We start from the raw sequence: 16,497 nt of genomic DNA on the forward strand, positions 1-16,497 counted from the left end.
AATTAATTAAAAGCAATAGGAGGAGGTCAAGTCTAAATATCTGCAGGCGCTTACATTCTGGTCATTATACTCGGATATCACTGTCTTAACACAACCGCAGCCAAAGACTTGGTTAAAGAATGACATGCTTAATATGAAGACGATGACTAGAAATGAGAAACAGTTGGTTGACTTTTTTGTAAAAGAAAAAAAGAAACAACCTTCAAACAGCTACTTTGTTGGCCGAATGTTGCTGCTGTTCCACTATACATTGTTCTCCCAATTTAAATTACAATTACATCAATTAAAAGTGTATTTATTTGAGGGTACTATTGAAGTAACGTCAGTTTCAGCAGCTCTCTTTTTCAGAAATCTTGGCTGTTTCGAGTAGGAGCATAAACATTGATGTTCGAATTAGAATGCTGTTTTCTTTATCAGCTGTGGATTACTGTAGTCATGTTTGTGTATTTGAATTTGGAGAGCAGATCCGTCTGTCTGCAAACAAGGCCCCACCAGAAGCGGGAAACCTCGATGTGGAGGTTCCTAGCTGGTTGCCTGCCTGGAAATTATAAGTTAATGAATGTGAAAACAAATAAATGAGTCTGAAGGAGAGTGGCACTCTAGCAGAAAATCATATTCCTTTATTTATTTTCTCCTCTCTGAGAACTTTCATATTTTGCATTGGTTCTGTTTTGACTGTTTGGGCTGATGGGGAATTTTGTCTAGAGCTAGTTACATGTGGCAGTGGTCCTACCCATTAGGGGCTGTTATGACATGAAACCCAAGAGCACTGTCCTGGGGGGCCATTGAACTCTGAGATGTTGAGATGTGCTCTTCAACCAGTATAACGTCATCAGCCTAGTGTGAGTGTAAAACTACATCCAACACTAATTCCAATTAATATCCCTTGTCCAGAACAAATTCTAGATGTGCATGGGATTTTGGAATAGGAAGAGATCTTGACTTTGGTTAGAATTTCTTTGTACACCATACTGAGCTTTTTTGTCCTTCATTTCAAAAGCTATCCAGTACAAATGTATGCAAGTAGTTGTGTGCTAAACGATTTATGTAGCTGACACCCTGAATTGTGTTGTTTGATGAGATTGTGGTCTTGGATGATAGTAGCCCATTAAGTTTCTATGATCTGACTTTCCGTAACATCCAGTATAGACCCTCCAGCCTTCTTGAGGTTAGTTTGGCTGATAAATTTAATTAAAACTAATCAACCCAACCCATGTTCAGCATATTTCTCATTTTAACTTGACATTAATAAATATACACTAAAAATAAATGAAGGAGAACCATTTGTAAAGAATAGGTATGGACCCATTTAATGAAGGTCTTCTTCAATTTAGAAAGAACCATTTATCAAGATGAAAGGGGTTTTATCTGAAAACCATTTTATTAAGGGATTTCACTGTTGGTTTCATATCGGAATAAATCAACTGATACTGACAAAGTATTTGGTCTCCACAATTCATTCAGTTTCCTTGTTATTGTTATAGACTCTTTGGTTTTCATTCCAAATGTAATATATAAATGGGATTAACAACATGGCTGACACACTAGACTTATTATTTGGTAGAGCAGCTTTTGGTTAAAATAACTGTACTCCCGATAGCCATATATGAGCTTCTTGCATCTCTCTTCTAACAGTTTAACCACTCTTTTTGGGCACACAGCTCCAGTTCTCCCAAATTATACTTTTAGGATAATTGTCCTGCTGAAAGATGTTGGATAAAGACCAGATTTTCAGAAACTGGGTTGAATACTCCAAAATACCTTGATAATCTTCTGATTTAATGATGCTGTGCATGTGTTTAAGGCACACTGGCAATAAAGACAAAGCAACATCACTGAACCACCTTCACTGCAGGGAAGGTGTGTCTTTGAAGACTATTTTATATAACCGAGTTGTGCATCTTAGGTATCATCTGTTATCACTTTTCCAGAAGTATTATTACTTGTATGGGTGAACTCTTTGTGTCTCATTGAGTTAGGGACATAGGGTGCGCATTCAAACACACCTTGAGTCTTGTGTTTTTAATTGAGGGTCTTTTTCCACTATTTTAACAGGCCTGCACAGTCATTTCGAGTTTTAGTTATTGATAGCATTATGTGATACAGTATACTGGAAACAGGAGCGTTGTCAGATAATATCTTGTTCCTTTAATCCATGCTTGAGGCATTACACACAGTGACACAAAACAGGAGGATTAGTAATTTTCTCTATTCAAAATCATTGAATGGGTAAATCAGTTTCTGATATTGTTTACAATGCAGGCATCTGTGACATCATATTATTTGCTTCTTTCAAATATAAAATGGTCTTTGCTGAAAATTATTTAAAAATAAATGTATAATGCCATCAAATTGCAATTGGAAAATAAATTAATCTATACTTTATATATCTAAATTTTTTGAGATGCTGAATTGCATTTCAAAAGCCCATAGCCTTTTTGACTGCAATACATGAATTAGATACCATTGTGGCCTTAGCAACCTCAATGCTATAACATATCTATTCAGTTTATCTGAAAAGGTTTTACTTTAAATATCAAAATATCTCAAATTAATTCAGTTGGTTGTCTGTGGCTTTTGTGGGTTGTCAATTACCTGTAGTCCTTAAAACTTCCACTGTCAGGTCAGTTTACAATTGAAAACAGCACGTGTGGTTTCTAACTTCATTCTTAACTTATAAAACACCATTAATTGTGGTATGCAATGTATAAGCCCCCCCGCACACCCCCCGCAATGCCCACTTTCATGAATTGCCGCTCGTGCCAGGAACTTTAGTGCAAGACACACCAAGCCGAACTTTTCACATTTTCTCCTCAGCATGTGGCAGTATGCGAGGTCATCTTAGATGCCCAGTAAGCCACCCCCTGCTACTTAAGAGCACTCGTATTTATTTTTATTTTTTCTCGTGTGGCACCGTCTAACTTGCCATTGACCCTATAGCGAACCATAGTATACCGAGCTCATACGATTGGCGAGGAACTTAAAAAAAAACGTTCATACTAATATACATTTTAGGATAGGAAATGTTTTCTCTGTTTTGGAAAACAAGACTTTATAAATATATGAACCTTCTGGTTTTTTTGTCTATTAATTATAGTGCTGTCGACATTATTTGAATTCATTGAGCTCTGCATTGGCTACAGAGCCTTCAATATAGGCCTATTCTTATATTATTTTGATATTTTAATGAATGCCTAGTTGTAACTGTTAAACATAAATGTTTTTATTTATGTAGGCTACTCATTATTATCTGTCGCTTAACTATAGGCATATGTACTGTCTAAATGAACGTACGCCTAGTGTAATCGTGTCTATAATTGGACAGGCCTGCGCATACACAATATTCCCGTCCCACATGGTCTTAGGTGCGGTTTGTCGACTTGAAGTGCATGGATTTTCGATTAAATGCATGTAAATATATCAAGATTCTGGTACACAGCAATGCTTTGTCATTTCTTATCTTTTCTAAATATGCTCCTCCAAATATCATTGTTTTATTTGACTATAACATGAAACATGAAACATGAAATATGTTAAGAGTGGACATCCTATACTTAACCTATTGATCATCATATTTTCATTTATAAAGTAGGTATAACACTTTTTGTGACTTTCTCATCTCTCTCTCTAGCGAATATCGAGTACTTCTAAATCTTAATATATAATATGTTTAAATAAACCTTTAATAATGCAGCAACGCCTAGTCTATTATTTGTTTATTAGGCTATAGCTGTTATTTTGCTAATAACGGAGCCTATTTTTAAGTTGAACAAAGTTTGAGCATATTTTGACATAGGCTTACATTAATACATTTACGCATGTATAGGCTAGGCCTATAGCCCTACTTGGGTTTAAATTAAGCAAAATGTCATAGGCTTACATGCAAAACTAAATCGGAGGAATTAAGAAAAATGTAGAAATCAATATGTGCTGTCACAACTTTAAGTCCATACATCTTTACAATCGCTTTATTTGGAATGTCGTGTTTAAATTAAATCAATTTGACTGTTTCCTTTCAGTCCATTGCAGTCTAGGGATAGGCCTACAGCGTGTGGGAGGAGCTCAGTCCGCTTCATATTCAAAAGTAGGGGGGCTTCTTCAAGGGACCCCTTCTCTCACGTTATAAAGAAGCCGTGCAACCTTCAAGACAAGACTAATTAACGACTTGCGCTAGTTATTGTACAGGGTATTGTTGCACGTTTATGAACGTCAAAATTATCTATGGTCCCTTTTGAAAACTACATGTGAATCACAGGATACAAGGAATATAATGGAATACATGAACGATAAATTCGCTCTGAAAAGCCAAGTGATTAAGAGCAGCGATTATTACTTGGGCTCTGGCGGCGCGCTGGACCAGGTCGTGGAGAGTTTGGACAGTGTGCAGTACTACAACAAGACCTCGCCTAAGTGTGTGCAGGCCTTCGGTCTTCAGAATAACGACCACAGCACTCGGATGGAGCGGTCCTCGCCTTGTGGTGACCAGAACGGTGGGTAACTTGTCAATTTACGTGTTTGTTGTACACCCTAATTACGCATGAAATCCATCGTATTATCTTGAGTTTATTGATGAGCATGAAGTATACTATTATGATACCGCAGACGCCAATCCCAAAATAATCAAATATATAAAAAATTGGGCAACCTAATCTAATAGACAATAGCAAAAATTTACAATAGTATACGGCTATATGCTTAGCATGATTGATTGATTGGAAATGTAGAATGATTAGGATATGGAAGATTTTATTATGTTTGTAGTATATTTTTTATTGTGAGTACATTTGTATTTCACATAGTTTTGAATAATCCAATATAGCTAACAAAACGATATCCTTGTGTGCGTTTAGACTCACAGCCTATGCAAAAACGTTCTCACAATCAGTCATTATCTTACAATAATTTGTAGGACTATGCATAGGTGTACCCTGCTGGCCTATCCATATATGATACACAGTTGAACTGTTACATTTTAAATGTAAGTGATTTACTTATCTTCAATTATTGTAGTTTACGCATAAGTGATAATGGTAGGCCTATAACTTGTCATCACGTCCCCAACTTTAAATATCACTGACACCTCCACCCCACCCTGAATTGTAGCAAATTATGGTATGCAAAAAACTGAAGAGGAAACTTTGCATTCGGACATTGGAAGGTCACTGGACACTTGTTGCAATCTGCGGGCCTCTTCTGTATCCGTGGGCCAAGACAAAACGGACTTGGATGAAATCGGTGACAAGTGCGATAGTAACGTATCGAGCAGTAAGAAAAGGAGACACCGAACGACCTTCACGAGTGCCCAGCTTGAGGAATTGGAGAAAGTGTTTCAGAAAACCCATTACCCAGATGTTTACGTGAGAGAACAGCTGGCGATGAGGACTGAACTAACAGAGGCCAGGGTGCAGGTAAACCGAGTTTAACATGTTGACTAATCTAAGACTGGAAAAATTACCTGTGAAGTTGTAGAATAAAGGTTTAAAGTATTGCAATCACATGGCATTTTTTTAAATAAATATGAACTGGCTTTGATTAGATTTGATCTTAATTTAAATGCATAGTTAGCATATTGTAACTGAAAATACAAATTGAGTGTAAGTAAATTGTGAATTTGCTTTGTTTTAGGTGTGGTTTCAAAACAGAAGAGCCAAATGGAGAAAAAGAGAGCGCTATGGACAGATCCAACAAGCAAAAAGTCATTTTGCAGCGACTTACGACATATCAGTGTTACCAAGAACGGACAGCTACACACAAGTAAGTTCTCTTTTTTTATGATAGCCTATAGAGCAATATGTAGCCTATGCATGTAGTATATATTAGAGTAATGTTTTTACTTATCAAAAGTGTTCTACCTGAGCATCGGTTTTGTTTGTCACTTAGCGCCCGCATCTTTAAATATTTTGAAACATATTTGCTTCATGGTGCACAACGACCGAACTTTTTGGTTACATTAATACGGTAAACATATTGACAAACAAGAACAAATAAGTTTGACATGCGATTTAAAAACGACAAGAAATTAAGCACACCGATTGTGTTCTGTCATTTGCTTGTTGTAGCCTATGCATGAGTAAATCTGCAATACCTGTAGGCCTACTGTATAATTTGAACCCTAAATATAAGATATATTTAAGCTACCATCGAATACATTAACTTGTCTTTAGTTATGCTATGTATGATTAGAGGTGTTTGTGGACCGTAAGTGCGACGACGATCGTTCTCGGTCTATCGAAATAGATGTAGAAACTTCCAAGTTGTATGGAGGTGAAGCCATTGCGAGCAATATTCACATTTATGACCTATCCACATTTGTAGTTTTAAAGTTTTAATAAATATCGACCATATCATTTTGAGACAAGATTGTAGTTCTAGTACCATCGACTGAAGATTGAGTGTTCGATTACCATGAGTTATTCAAAATGTTTGTAAAATGTGTGGACTTGGACAAAGGGCATATAGGATAGCTGATATGATGTGATCAGTTTATCAAGTTGAGCAGTTTCAGTAATGTTCATGATCTTCTAAATCCAAATTCTGTACTAGCATATTTTGTTGCTTCCTTGTTACTACTTATAAATGGGCTAACATCCAGAAATTAGGTTGGTATGCTATTTGATATCAAACTTTAGAGAGAAAATATCAGACATTTCATGTCTGCAACAAGTCCTAAATTGAACTATATAGCACCTAGACTGCAAAAGAAATCACCCAAATGTTATACCTGTGCATTTTTGTCAGTAATACACATTTGGCTGCACACCAAGCAATTCCAATGTCAGAATGTTTTCCCAGATGTTATTTTTATTTTATGGATATAAAACGTGTGCATTGAAGTGTTTGTTAAAAATATATATAAATATGTACTGGTAAAATATTACATTGTAATCGTCATAAATTACATCGTAAAAATGTTTCAAAGTGCGTAATTGGAAAAGACGGGTTGTCCATTTATTTACTAAATTGCCAGTAAAACGTCCATCTTCTGTCTGTGATGTACTTTAAGATAGACATTAAACTTGAAAATATTTCACCATTAGAGAACATTTCTAAAACCTAACCTTCCCATAAGCGATATGTAAGGATTCCTTAATTATTCAGAACATTCTGTCAAAGAGTATTTTCTTGTCTCCCAGTTACAAAGTATCTGTGAGACATCAAAGTATCGATGACTAATAATGCCCTCTTACTTTCCACAGATTCCCAACAACCTGTGGCCCGGCCCCCCCCCCAGCGGCCCTGTGGTGTCCTCCTGCATGCTCCCCCGCGGCTCCCCCCCCTGCGTCACCTCCTACTCCCCCTCCCCTCGCGCTCCTGCTGAACACGGATATGTGGCCTTCTCCAACCAGCAGAGCCAGTTTGGCCACGTTTCACTGAACAACTTCTTTGCAGCGGATTCCCTCCTCACGTCGCCACCGCCCAACGGCGGCCCGTCCTTTGAGACCAAGCCAGAGTTTGAGAGACGGTCTTCCAGCATCGCCGTGCTGCGGATGAAGGCAAAGGAACATGCCGCAAACATCTCCTGGGCCATGTGATGCTGAAGGTCCCCCGGCCCCGGGCCGTGTGATCTTGAACATCAACTCGTTCATGTGATCCTAGACGTCGCCTGTTAACCTTATTGTATTCATTAAAGCAGCCCATAATAACCATGGTGATATGAAAGTGAAGTAGACTGTGCGCTGTGGTGTTGAATATGGGTGGACAATAGGGCTGTAGTTGAAATGACTGGTGAAATGCTGACAAGATGTTCCCATACATAGGTTTACTGAGAGTTTTGATGGTGGAAATGGACCTGCCTCAATGTGAACTGTTTACGGATCAATGTGTTTGATTGAGCCCTAGATTATCTGACTTAAAGTTGTATTGGCCTTGTGTGACATGTGGTCCAGTATGGTCACAAATAGGTTGCAAAAGGTTAACACTAACACTGTGTGTATGGTACCTAAAGGTGTCACGGTCTAAATGTTATCAAGTCCCTTGTAAGTTTCAGCTTAGGACTCTCAAAGCCTAACAGCTACGAATAAACTGACATAATAACATACTGTTCATGAAGAGACCCAATTCTTATTAAGCTTAATTTCAAATGTTGAAATTATATCATGATTGCAATTTATTTAGGTAAATATTCAAAAATAATTATCACATTAAAAGTAATGTATTATATTATGACTTTCATGACTGAACATTCGTAGCCTTGTGCCTGTTCATTTGAAGAAAAAAAGAACTGCCAAGTATGTTTGCTCTTATTTACACATACTTATCCAGTACAACATTAGCAAGAAGAGAAAAATTCTCGATTAGGAATTTAATTGGGTTTAGAGTTTAGGATTTTCTCAATTGAAACTTTTTTTTATGGCAATATCCACCGTGTTACTCTGTCCTGTTTTCTCCCTTCCATTCCAAAACGCCAGTCTCCCTTCTCTGCAGAACGCATTAGTCTATCGCACAAACTATCCCCCACCCCCACCCCCCGGTCTGACGGCAAACCCCACCTTACCACCTTAACGAACACATTTTCTGACAGTATATATCAGATCATGTCACAATGCTATGCATGCTGATGAGGCCATCAGTGCAAAGTTTGATATCCTGATAATCTCATATGTAGTGACAAACTCTCTGACAGACTTGACTTACTAACTGCAGAAGTATGGGAACTAAAGTTGTGTCCCTTGAACAAGAAAACACAGTTAATGAACAACATAATCAACAAATGAGCTTTGGTCCAACAGTTGATACTGCGGCAATTAACCACATTACATTTATTACAGTACACTGCCAGTCAAACTAATGCACGCCTCACCAGTAAAATGATCAGTTTGAAAATGTTTGAAGATAAGATAATTTCTCAATATTAGTTTACTCAGTGACACAAACAGAGGACAATTAAATACCCGCGTTTTGCACACCACTTCTGAGGCAGGAGCATGTGTACCCTGAATGCTCACTTTTCAGTGGATGACATCATCCCAATTTTGTGGTTCCTGAGATGACTCTTTGCATCTGAAAGCTTCATGGGTATGAAAAAAGTGTTAATAGGAACAGTATTTCTTGATTCAGTTGAGACAAAAACGCCTGTCAGATGTTTCTATGGCAGACCTTACTTTCCCTACGGGCACTAACTCGATGTTGCCAATCAAAATAATGTACGCTGCTTCTTATCTCAATGGATCAAAACACAGGCTCTTTGATCGAGTCTTAAGTTGGAACATGCAGAAACGTAATACAAGTGCATGCTTCTTTTCAGAGGCTTTGAGGTTGAGGTTTTGTGGAAATCAGATATTGAACTCAAGTCCAAAAATGGTCACAATCATTTCATGTGAATGAAAAAGATATGGACACATTCTTGGATTAAGATTAAGATTTTTAAGATCATACATTTATTTTAACCAGTTGATGAAATTGATCTGTATCTTCAGTAAAACACCAAGCAACACTGATGCAAAAAAAATGATGTTGATACAACATGTGGCTCAATCATACACTTAAAAACAATCAAACCGTTTTCCTGACCATATTGACTACCTTCGCATACTTTTTCCTCTACATCATAGTCTAGGTTTTTCTCACTAACACACTTAGTTACAAAGTTACAAATGCACCCATTATCAAACTCACACACAAACCACAGGATTCTGCCTTGGGGGGGGGGGGGGGGACACCTACATCCCCCTGTCCTTTCACCCTCTCCACCCTGCTACATTCCTCTCATCCTCCTCCCCGACGATCATCATTTCAGTTGAGGAGGGGGAAATGGATGACGTGGCTAAGTCTACACATGGGAGGGGAGGGTGGAAGTGTGTGTGTGTGTTGGGGGAGGGGTGGGGTGGGGTGTGGGGCTGTTGAGGGGTTGGTGTGGAGGGTTCTCATCCCGCAATGCTCCTGCAGACCAGATTCATCAGCGACTCCAATAGGTTTGACCCACTGAGGTTAACAGCAGCCATCAATAAGAGTGTCACTATGTACTCTCCTTATCTCCCACGGGGAAGAACAGGACTGATGGGAGGGAGGGATGGAGGAGGGTAGAATGTGGGGAGAGAAGCAGGAGAGAGCCAAGGAGGACTCTCTCTCTTTCAGGCTGGGTTTACGCTGTTGTCATGAAGACTTCAAACGCAACTCGAGGAGTTGAGGAATTGTCTGTAGTCATGTATTTTTCCAAAGAGGTCTAGGCAGCACGTCATTGTCCCACTGTCAGTTGGCCATTATTTTAGTTTTCATCTTTTTTTAAAGACAAATAGGGCCTGCAATGTTGGAAAGATAAAGGGTAAAAAAAAAAAGTTGAAATAAATAGTATTAACTAAATGGACTCCATAAAGTATTTATGTTATTTACTCACCTACATTTGAATCAGCTGTCAGTCACATAATGGTCACTCTCTACTGATGTGGTTTTGTATCAATGTCAGCTGCTGTGAGTTACTGTACAGTCATTGTCAAATCAAAGTCAGAGTTTGTCCCAGTCACAGTTATTTAACTGAGCCACACAACACGTAAAGATCACATGCCATGTGAACAGCAGCCCAAGTAAAAAAAAAAAAGTATTTGCCTTAGTCCATTGTAACCTACATAGCATCATGTTACAATTAACACAATACTTGATTTACAATGCCTGCCAGTCTACGACATTCAATCTGCTTCCCCCCAATGTATCTTTTTGCATGTTTTCCCAGTAAGTAGACTTAAGCAAGGTTGGCAGACTTGTTTTTCTATGCAGGACAGTACGTTGTCTCAAAACGCCTACAACAAAAACTGATGCTCAAATGTAATGTTCCACAATTTCAAGGTCACAAAGTTGCGAACGCAGCCAAGATCTTTTGGGCCGGCCTTTTACGCCTCAGTGCTAAGGCAGAGAGGCAGCACACCCTGACCGCTCCCTCAGCCTCGGTGGTTATCAGGTAATCAGACGGGATGTCTCTTAAATCGAATTAGCAAAGGGATGGGTCTTTTACTGCCTTAAGTGACATAATTTCCCTGACAGACATGAACATTCTGTAACATCAGTCGCAGCATGGCCCCTAGTGAGCATCTACTTGGTATGCAATGCAGTCATGTGTTTTGGGAGGCAAGTGTTGTAAGCCCATCTTGAAATTGACTCATGCAATTCTTGCATTGAGGTAATGGCTGTAGACTGCTTTATTTGAAATACTATTAGGCTTTTATCAAGATGAATGTCCATCTAATGGGCACTGGTGGTAGCTGCATTGTAAACTTGCGTGTTTGACTTTCAATTTGAACTTTTATACTTTGCCTTGGGGATAACAGAGTCAACCTCCACTAAACATACGTTGCATACTCTCTCTCTCTCTCTCTCTCTCTCTCTCTCTCTCTCTCTCTCTCTCTTTCCTTTCCTGTCTCACACACACACACACACATGCACACGCAGGCGCACTCCTGTTTTTCTCCTCATCAGGCCTCAACATAGAGGACTGTGATGGACATTTCAACTGGAGCACATTGCTCACACTCACTCCCATTTTGCTGCATGGGAACCCGGTGTTTTCAAACTCCTGTGGTGTCATGGAGGCCAGCGATCCCTCATGCTGGCAGCAGTTATGTGTGTGCGGTCGGAGAGCAGCGAGCCTCCGCATCATACGGCAATGATTTATGGGTGAGTTCTCCGAACCGCTACTCGAGTGAAGAGTGACTTATTATTTAATTGGCTTCACAGCACTGAGCCGCACAAACCAAAGCTGCTCATGACACGTTCTTGGTTGTGCAGAATTGAATGTTGCTACAGTAAGAGCTCCGTGTCTGGAGTTACCGTAACACAAAATAATTTGTGCCAAAAAATTAGTTAGGTTTGATTCTGTGGATATCACAAACACATTCCTATCTTCATTCCTGATGTCATGGCTGTTTGCAAGCGCTATGTGACACTGACACAGTAAGTTCAGAAATATATTTTCTCCATGTAGGTTAAAAGAAATGTTGAAGCCACTCGTTGTAATTAGATGTTGTGTTGCAATAAATCGCAAATGGAGGCTTTGACTGCGTCCCAGTTGCTATGGTTACTCACTGTAGATACAGGCTATCTTAAATGTAGATATGTAGACCTCACTATTTAGCCAGCCAGCTCATTAATTTAGAATGGTTCTAGTTTCACTGGAACTACTTAGTAGGTGTCCATTATCAGAAAATATTGGATACCCTTCAGCCAATCGGAATTGAGTATTCACCCAGACCATGGTTTAAAGATAGTTGCCCAATGACAATGTAGTTCCTACAATTAATCCCCAAATCAAAAATATATACAGTACATTTCCTCACACTTGTAGTGCTGTTCATCCATCAAGATTACTCAAAGCATCAGAAAGGAAAGACTGACTTTGAGTCCCAAGATTTTCATTTCAGTATGCACATTAAAACATTACCCTATTTCTAACTCGAATCCCCCCCAAAAAAGTTTTAAAAAAAAGGATAGGACCAGATTTACAAGTTGGATTCTTAGTGTTCTACTATTCTGACTTATTTGTGCCTGCACACAAAAGCAGATGCACACACACACTTGCGCGCACATACACACACAAACACACACGCACACACACACGCACACACACACACACACACACACACACACACACACACACACAGCAGCCTTCTGTAGCTGCTACACTTTAATTATCAGCGCATGGTGAGTCATTTGTTGATGTGCGTCACAATACCTGTGACAACCCACTTACTCATGGATAGTCCAATAAGGCAGCCTCCCTGCTGCTAGAACGATGTTTGCATATGCTGAAATCCATCAATAACAAACAACAACAAAACAAAACAAAACACCCAGCTGTGCTTTCTTCACAGGGGCAAGTTGCTTTAAAAGCTTCTGTTGAACCTTGTTAGTGGAGGGAACAGGGAAGTTGCAGTCAGTACAGTAGACATTTTTGGAATGTGTTTATTGAGATTTTGGTCTTTCAGAGACATGAGATGGAGTTACTGGTGTTGACTCACTACTACTAAAACACTACTTTCAATATATCTGTCACACAACTGACTCCCATCTGCTTGTCACAACATATGCCGAGTCAATAGGTGAAATGCAGGGCTGTAGTAGAGCATAAACAGTGTTTACTCACCTCCTACATTTCTGAAATAGAATTTACGCCCCTCTAACAGCAACAGCAACTATAGATAGAGTGCATGCGTGGTTTTGCCTAACCTAAGCCACGGAATTCATAGTTCACCCACCCCTTTTTGCAGCTCTACACCCCAGGTGACATGACCCCCCCCCCCTCCTCGCTTGGCCCATGGTGTCTCTGATGGCCGCTGTAGACACTGTTGCTCCTGTGGCCTGCCTTGACAGCTTCACTCTGTTCCAGGCCTCAGGTTGTGTCACAATACATGTCTCTGTTCCCTACCCTCCTGTCTCTTTTCCTCTCTACGCAAATACAAAAAACCTAGCTTCCGTTAAGCTCTGAGTGCTATAAATGATATTTTGAAAGTGTGAATCCAAAGTGTGAATGACTGCCAATGGAATCCCAGCTTACTCACAGTAAGCCTTCTTGCTTCTCCACATCCAAATCGTCTAGAGATCTAATGTACAGTATAAGAAGTGCTTCAGAAGGTTGTGTCGGTGGTCTCCCCTGACCCTTAACAGCACCCAGTAGCTGTCTGTCTCCCTTTTCGGCTGTAGCTGTCTAATAAGAGGATTAGGTAGGGTGTAATGCCCCCCTCCTGTTGGGGATTGTCTCTCCACAGGTCTCTCCAGCACCCCTGTAGGGAAAGCATGCGGTGTCCGGCAGGCAGGGGGGCTGATTAGGTCCTGATCCTCCTTTCATACGTCCACAGGGACACACGTCTCATATTTCAAGCGTTAGCTGCAGCACAGTGTGTGTTAGAATGGGGGTCATCTGCTCTGGAGGTACGGTTGGGTGTCTTCTGCCCATGCATCCGATCGTTGGGAACCACAAGCATTTATACAGTCGCTCATAGCATAATTGCGGATCAATGGATCAAAATACCAAATAGTGTTATATTTACTTGATTTTCACTAAATCCCGATGTTGAACCTTAGTTGAAGTGTGTCTGTTACCCCTGGTGTCCCGACGTGTTACTTTGACCCCCATAAGAAAAATGCCATGAGTTCCGAAAATGTCCAATCTAACATTTATTTTCTCACCAAATTATGTGGCTTAAATGAAAGACGTGTAAATTATTCCAGTATTCCAGTAAATTTAGGAGATATGGTGCAGTCAAAAAGCTATATGGTACTGCCATACCTAGACATGGGAGGCATTGTTCTTAACTCCTTATGTGAAGCCATGGGAAAAGGAACCATTGGAAAAGAAACATAACACCATCTCACAGTACAAAATATAAATACAAACCTTTTATGGTTTCAAAAGACAAATGTACATGTGCATGACTGTAAGAATGCTTTTTGGGGGGACAATGTAGGCCTATTTGATCTACTGTGTGTCTACAGTTTGGTATGCGGTGGTGTTGTGTAACTACAACTGCATCCAACTACAAAGTTGGACGACTCCACCACATGAAAGCAGACAGGGAATAGTTTATGCACCGTAACTGTCTGTGTGATGGCCAACCAAAACTGCAGCTTTCCTCAGCAGCGTTCCTCTGCAGCCTCTCACTATAAATCTGACAGAGGCTTGTTCACTTTACACCTCCAGGTATTTAAGATGCAGTAAATATTCATGGGAACACGTGCTATTGGCCTCGTCAAGGAGGGTAAAGGAACTTGAGGGAGAAAAGTAAGACACAGTAAGATGATTTCTCATGTCTGACAATTTTTTGGACCAAATATATTATATGGTTGATGAACTGATTCAGCAAGATTATGGTTGGCAATGTGGCTATGCGCAGTGGCGGTTCTACACGGGGGCCTAAAGGGGCCAGTGCCCCTGTAAAAATGTACCTGGCCCCCCCTGTGCCCCCCCTCCCCTGAGCTGACTGAATCATAAAATCAAAATGAAATCAATTATGTTATTACGATATTGCGTTTGGTGAGGCGGGCCTTCCTCCCATTCCTCTCATCCCCTTGCGGGGCGGTGCCATGGTGGTGGATTTCCAAGTTCTATAATATTAAATTCTCGAGCTGTCAGCAGGGGGTGCTGCAGCACCCTCAGCACCCCTAGTTCCCGTGGCCATGCTTCCTCCTGTCTCATTTTGTGAAACCACTGGCAATCAAACTAGCAGGAAAGCGTGGAAAGATTCAGACAAGAATTTGGGCGGCACTGTTTCTCATATTCAAATTGATTTTTTAGTGTTACGTATTCCAGCTTTAACCCAAGTATTCCAGATATTCCAAATGATTATTCTTTGAGCCACTAGATGGCACTGTATGACCTCTGCCTCTGATCTTACATTAAATCTTGGATGGACTGTTAAGACTTGTAGACTTTTGGACATTCAACACAATGATGGTAATGAGAGCAATTGTAGTGTACTTGTAACAACGATGAGAACCCACTTGAATTCTCAGTAATGCGTCTGTATTTTTCATGGGGATGAGTAATGATGAGTGTTCAGGTGTGTGTGATTTCCTGTGTGTGTGTGTGTGTGTGTGTGTGTCTGCGCACAATTGTGACCGTCTTTGTGTCTGTGAGTCCATGAGATTTGGTCTTGTGAGACAGATTGTCCTCACCTGTGTGGTTGTGTGCCTGGGCATCAGTGTGTGCACAACATTTCATTTACATTTCAGTTCTATCTCCAGCGTCTCAGGGGCTGCAATAGCTCCAGGTAGGGGTTGACCGTCACACCCGTCCCTCTGCGTCAGCGGTGACGGAGGGCGTCAGCGTGAAGATGCTCACTGCAAAAGTTAAAAAGCAGAAAATGAGTGTGCATCATGCGAGGGTCTCATGCGCAACACTAGCTCCGCCATTAGCCAGCTCATTGAGCTTGGAAGCTCAGATTGTTTTTCAAAAAGCCCAATCAAGTCAGGTTGTTGAAAGTCACTTAAGGTAAAATTGGTTTACAGATAGCTTTTCTTTTGTGTATGGCTGTACACACATACATACACACACACACATTTATATATATATATATAGTTTCTTACATGTTTTTCTGTATTCTGTACAGTAGACATTTGAAGCTCATAAATCTAAATAAGACAGATATATCTCGTCTTCTGTTCGCATTTTCAAGGAGCAAACTGTTGCTATTTTTCTGTATGAATTACAATAAAAATGTATGAGCAATGTCAGGTGAACCTAACTAATTGATTGAATATGTCTAATAATACTAGAGTATTTATTGTATTAATTTACTTTCAATAGATCAATGGGATCAACTGGGCTCTCATGAAAGGAGAATTAAATGGTTAAATATATGCAGAGGGCAGAGTTGGACTGGAACTCCTGGGACTGGAAATGTGTGAATTGAATCTAGTATAGGCAACTTGTACCTTGCTGACATTTACAAAAACATGTCCGAGCATGCTTCTGTGCGTGCATGCGTGCGTGTCTATGTGTGAGCACGTGAAAGGTGCAACCCCAACCAGAAGGGAAGATAATGTTATAATCCCATGTCTGTGTTGGTTTATTAC

The 16,497-nt window shown here is 40.0% G+C and overlaps 1 protein-coding gene across 1 annotated transcript; it reads left to right on the plus strand.

Annotated features, from left to right (window-relative positions):
- The first annotated feature begins 1,918 nt into the window (after positions 1-1,918).
- Positions 1,919-8,025, plus strand: alx1 (ALX homeobox 1). The gene is made up of 4 exons (XM_084672415.1): positions 1,919-4,490; positions 5,104-5,408; positions 5,626-5,754; positions 7,197-8,025. The coding sequence occupies exons 1-4, from the start codon at positions 4,271-4,273 to the stop codon at positions 7,530-7,532; spliced, it is 990 nt and encodes a 329-aa protein (XP_084528541.1). The 5' UTR covers positions 1,919-4,270; the 3' UTR covers positions 7,533-8,025.
- The last annotated feature ends 8,472 nt before the right edge of the window (positions 8,026-16,497 follow it).

The sequence above is a fragment of the Hypomesus nipponensis genome, chromosome 14 (assembly GCF_054491055.1).
Source record: "Hypomesus nipponensis isolate SF chromosome 14, ASM5449105v1, whole genome shotgun sequence".
NCBI classification, from domain to species: Eukaryota; Metazoa; Chordata; class Actinopteri; order Osmeriformes; family Osmeridae; genus Hypomesus; species Hypomesus nipponensis.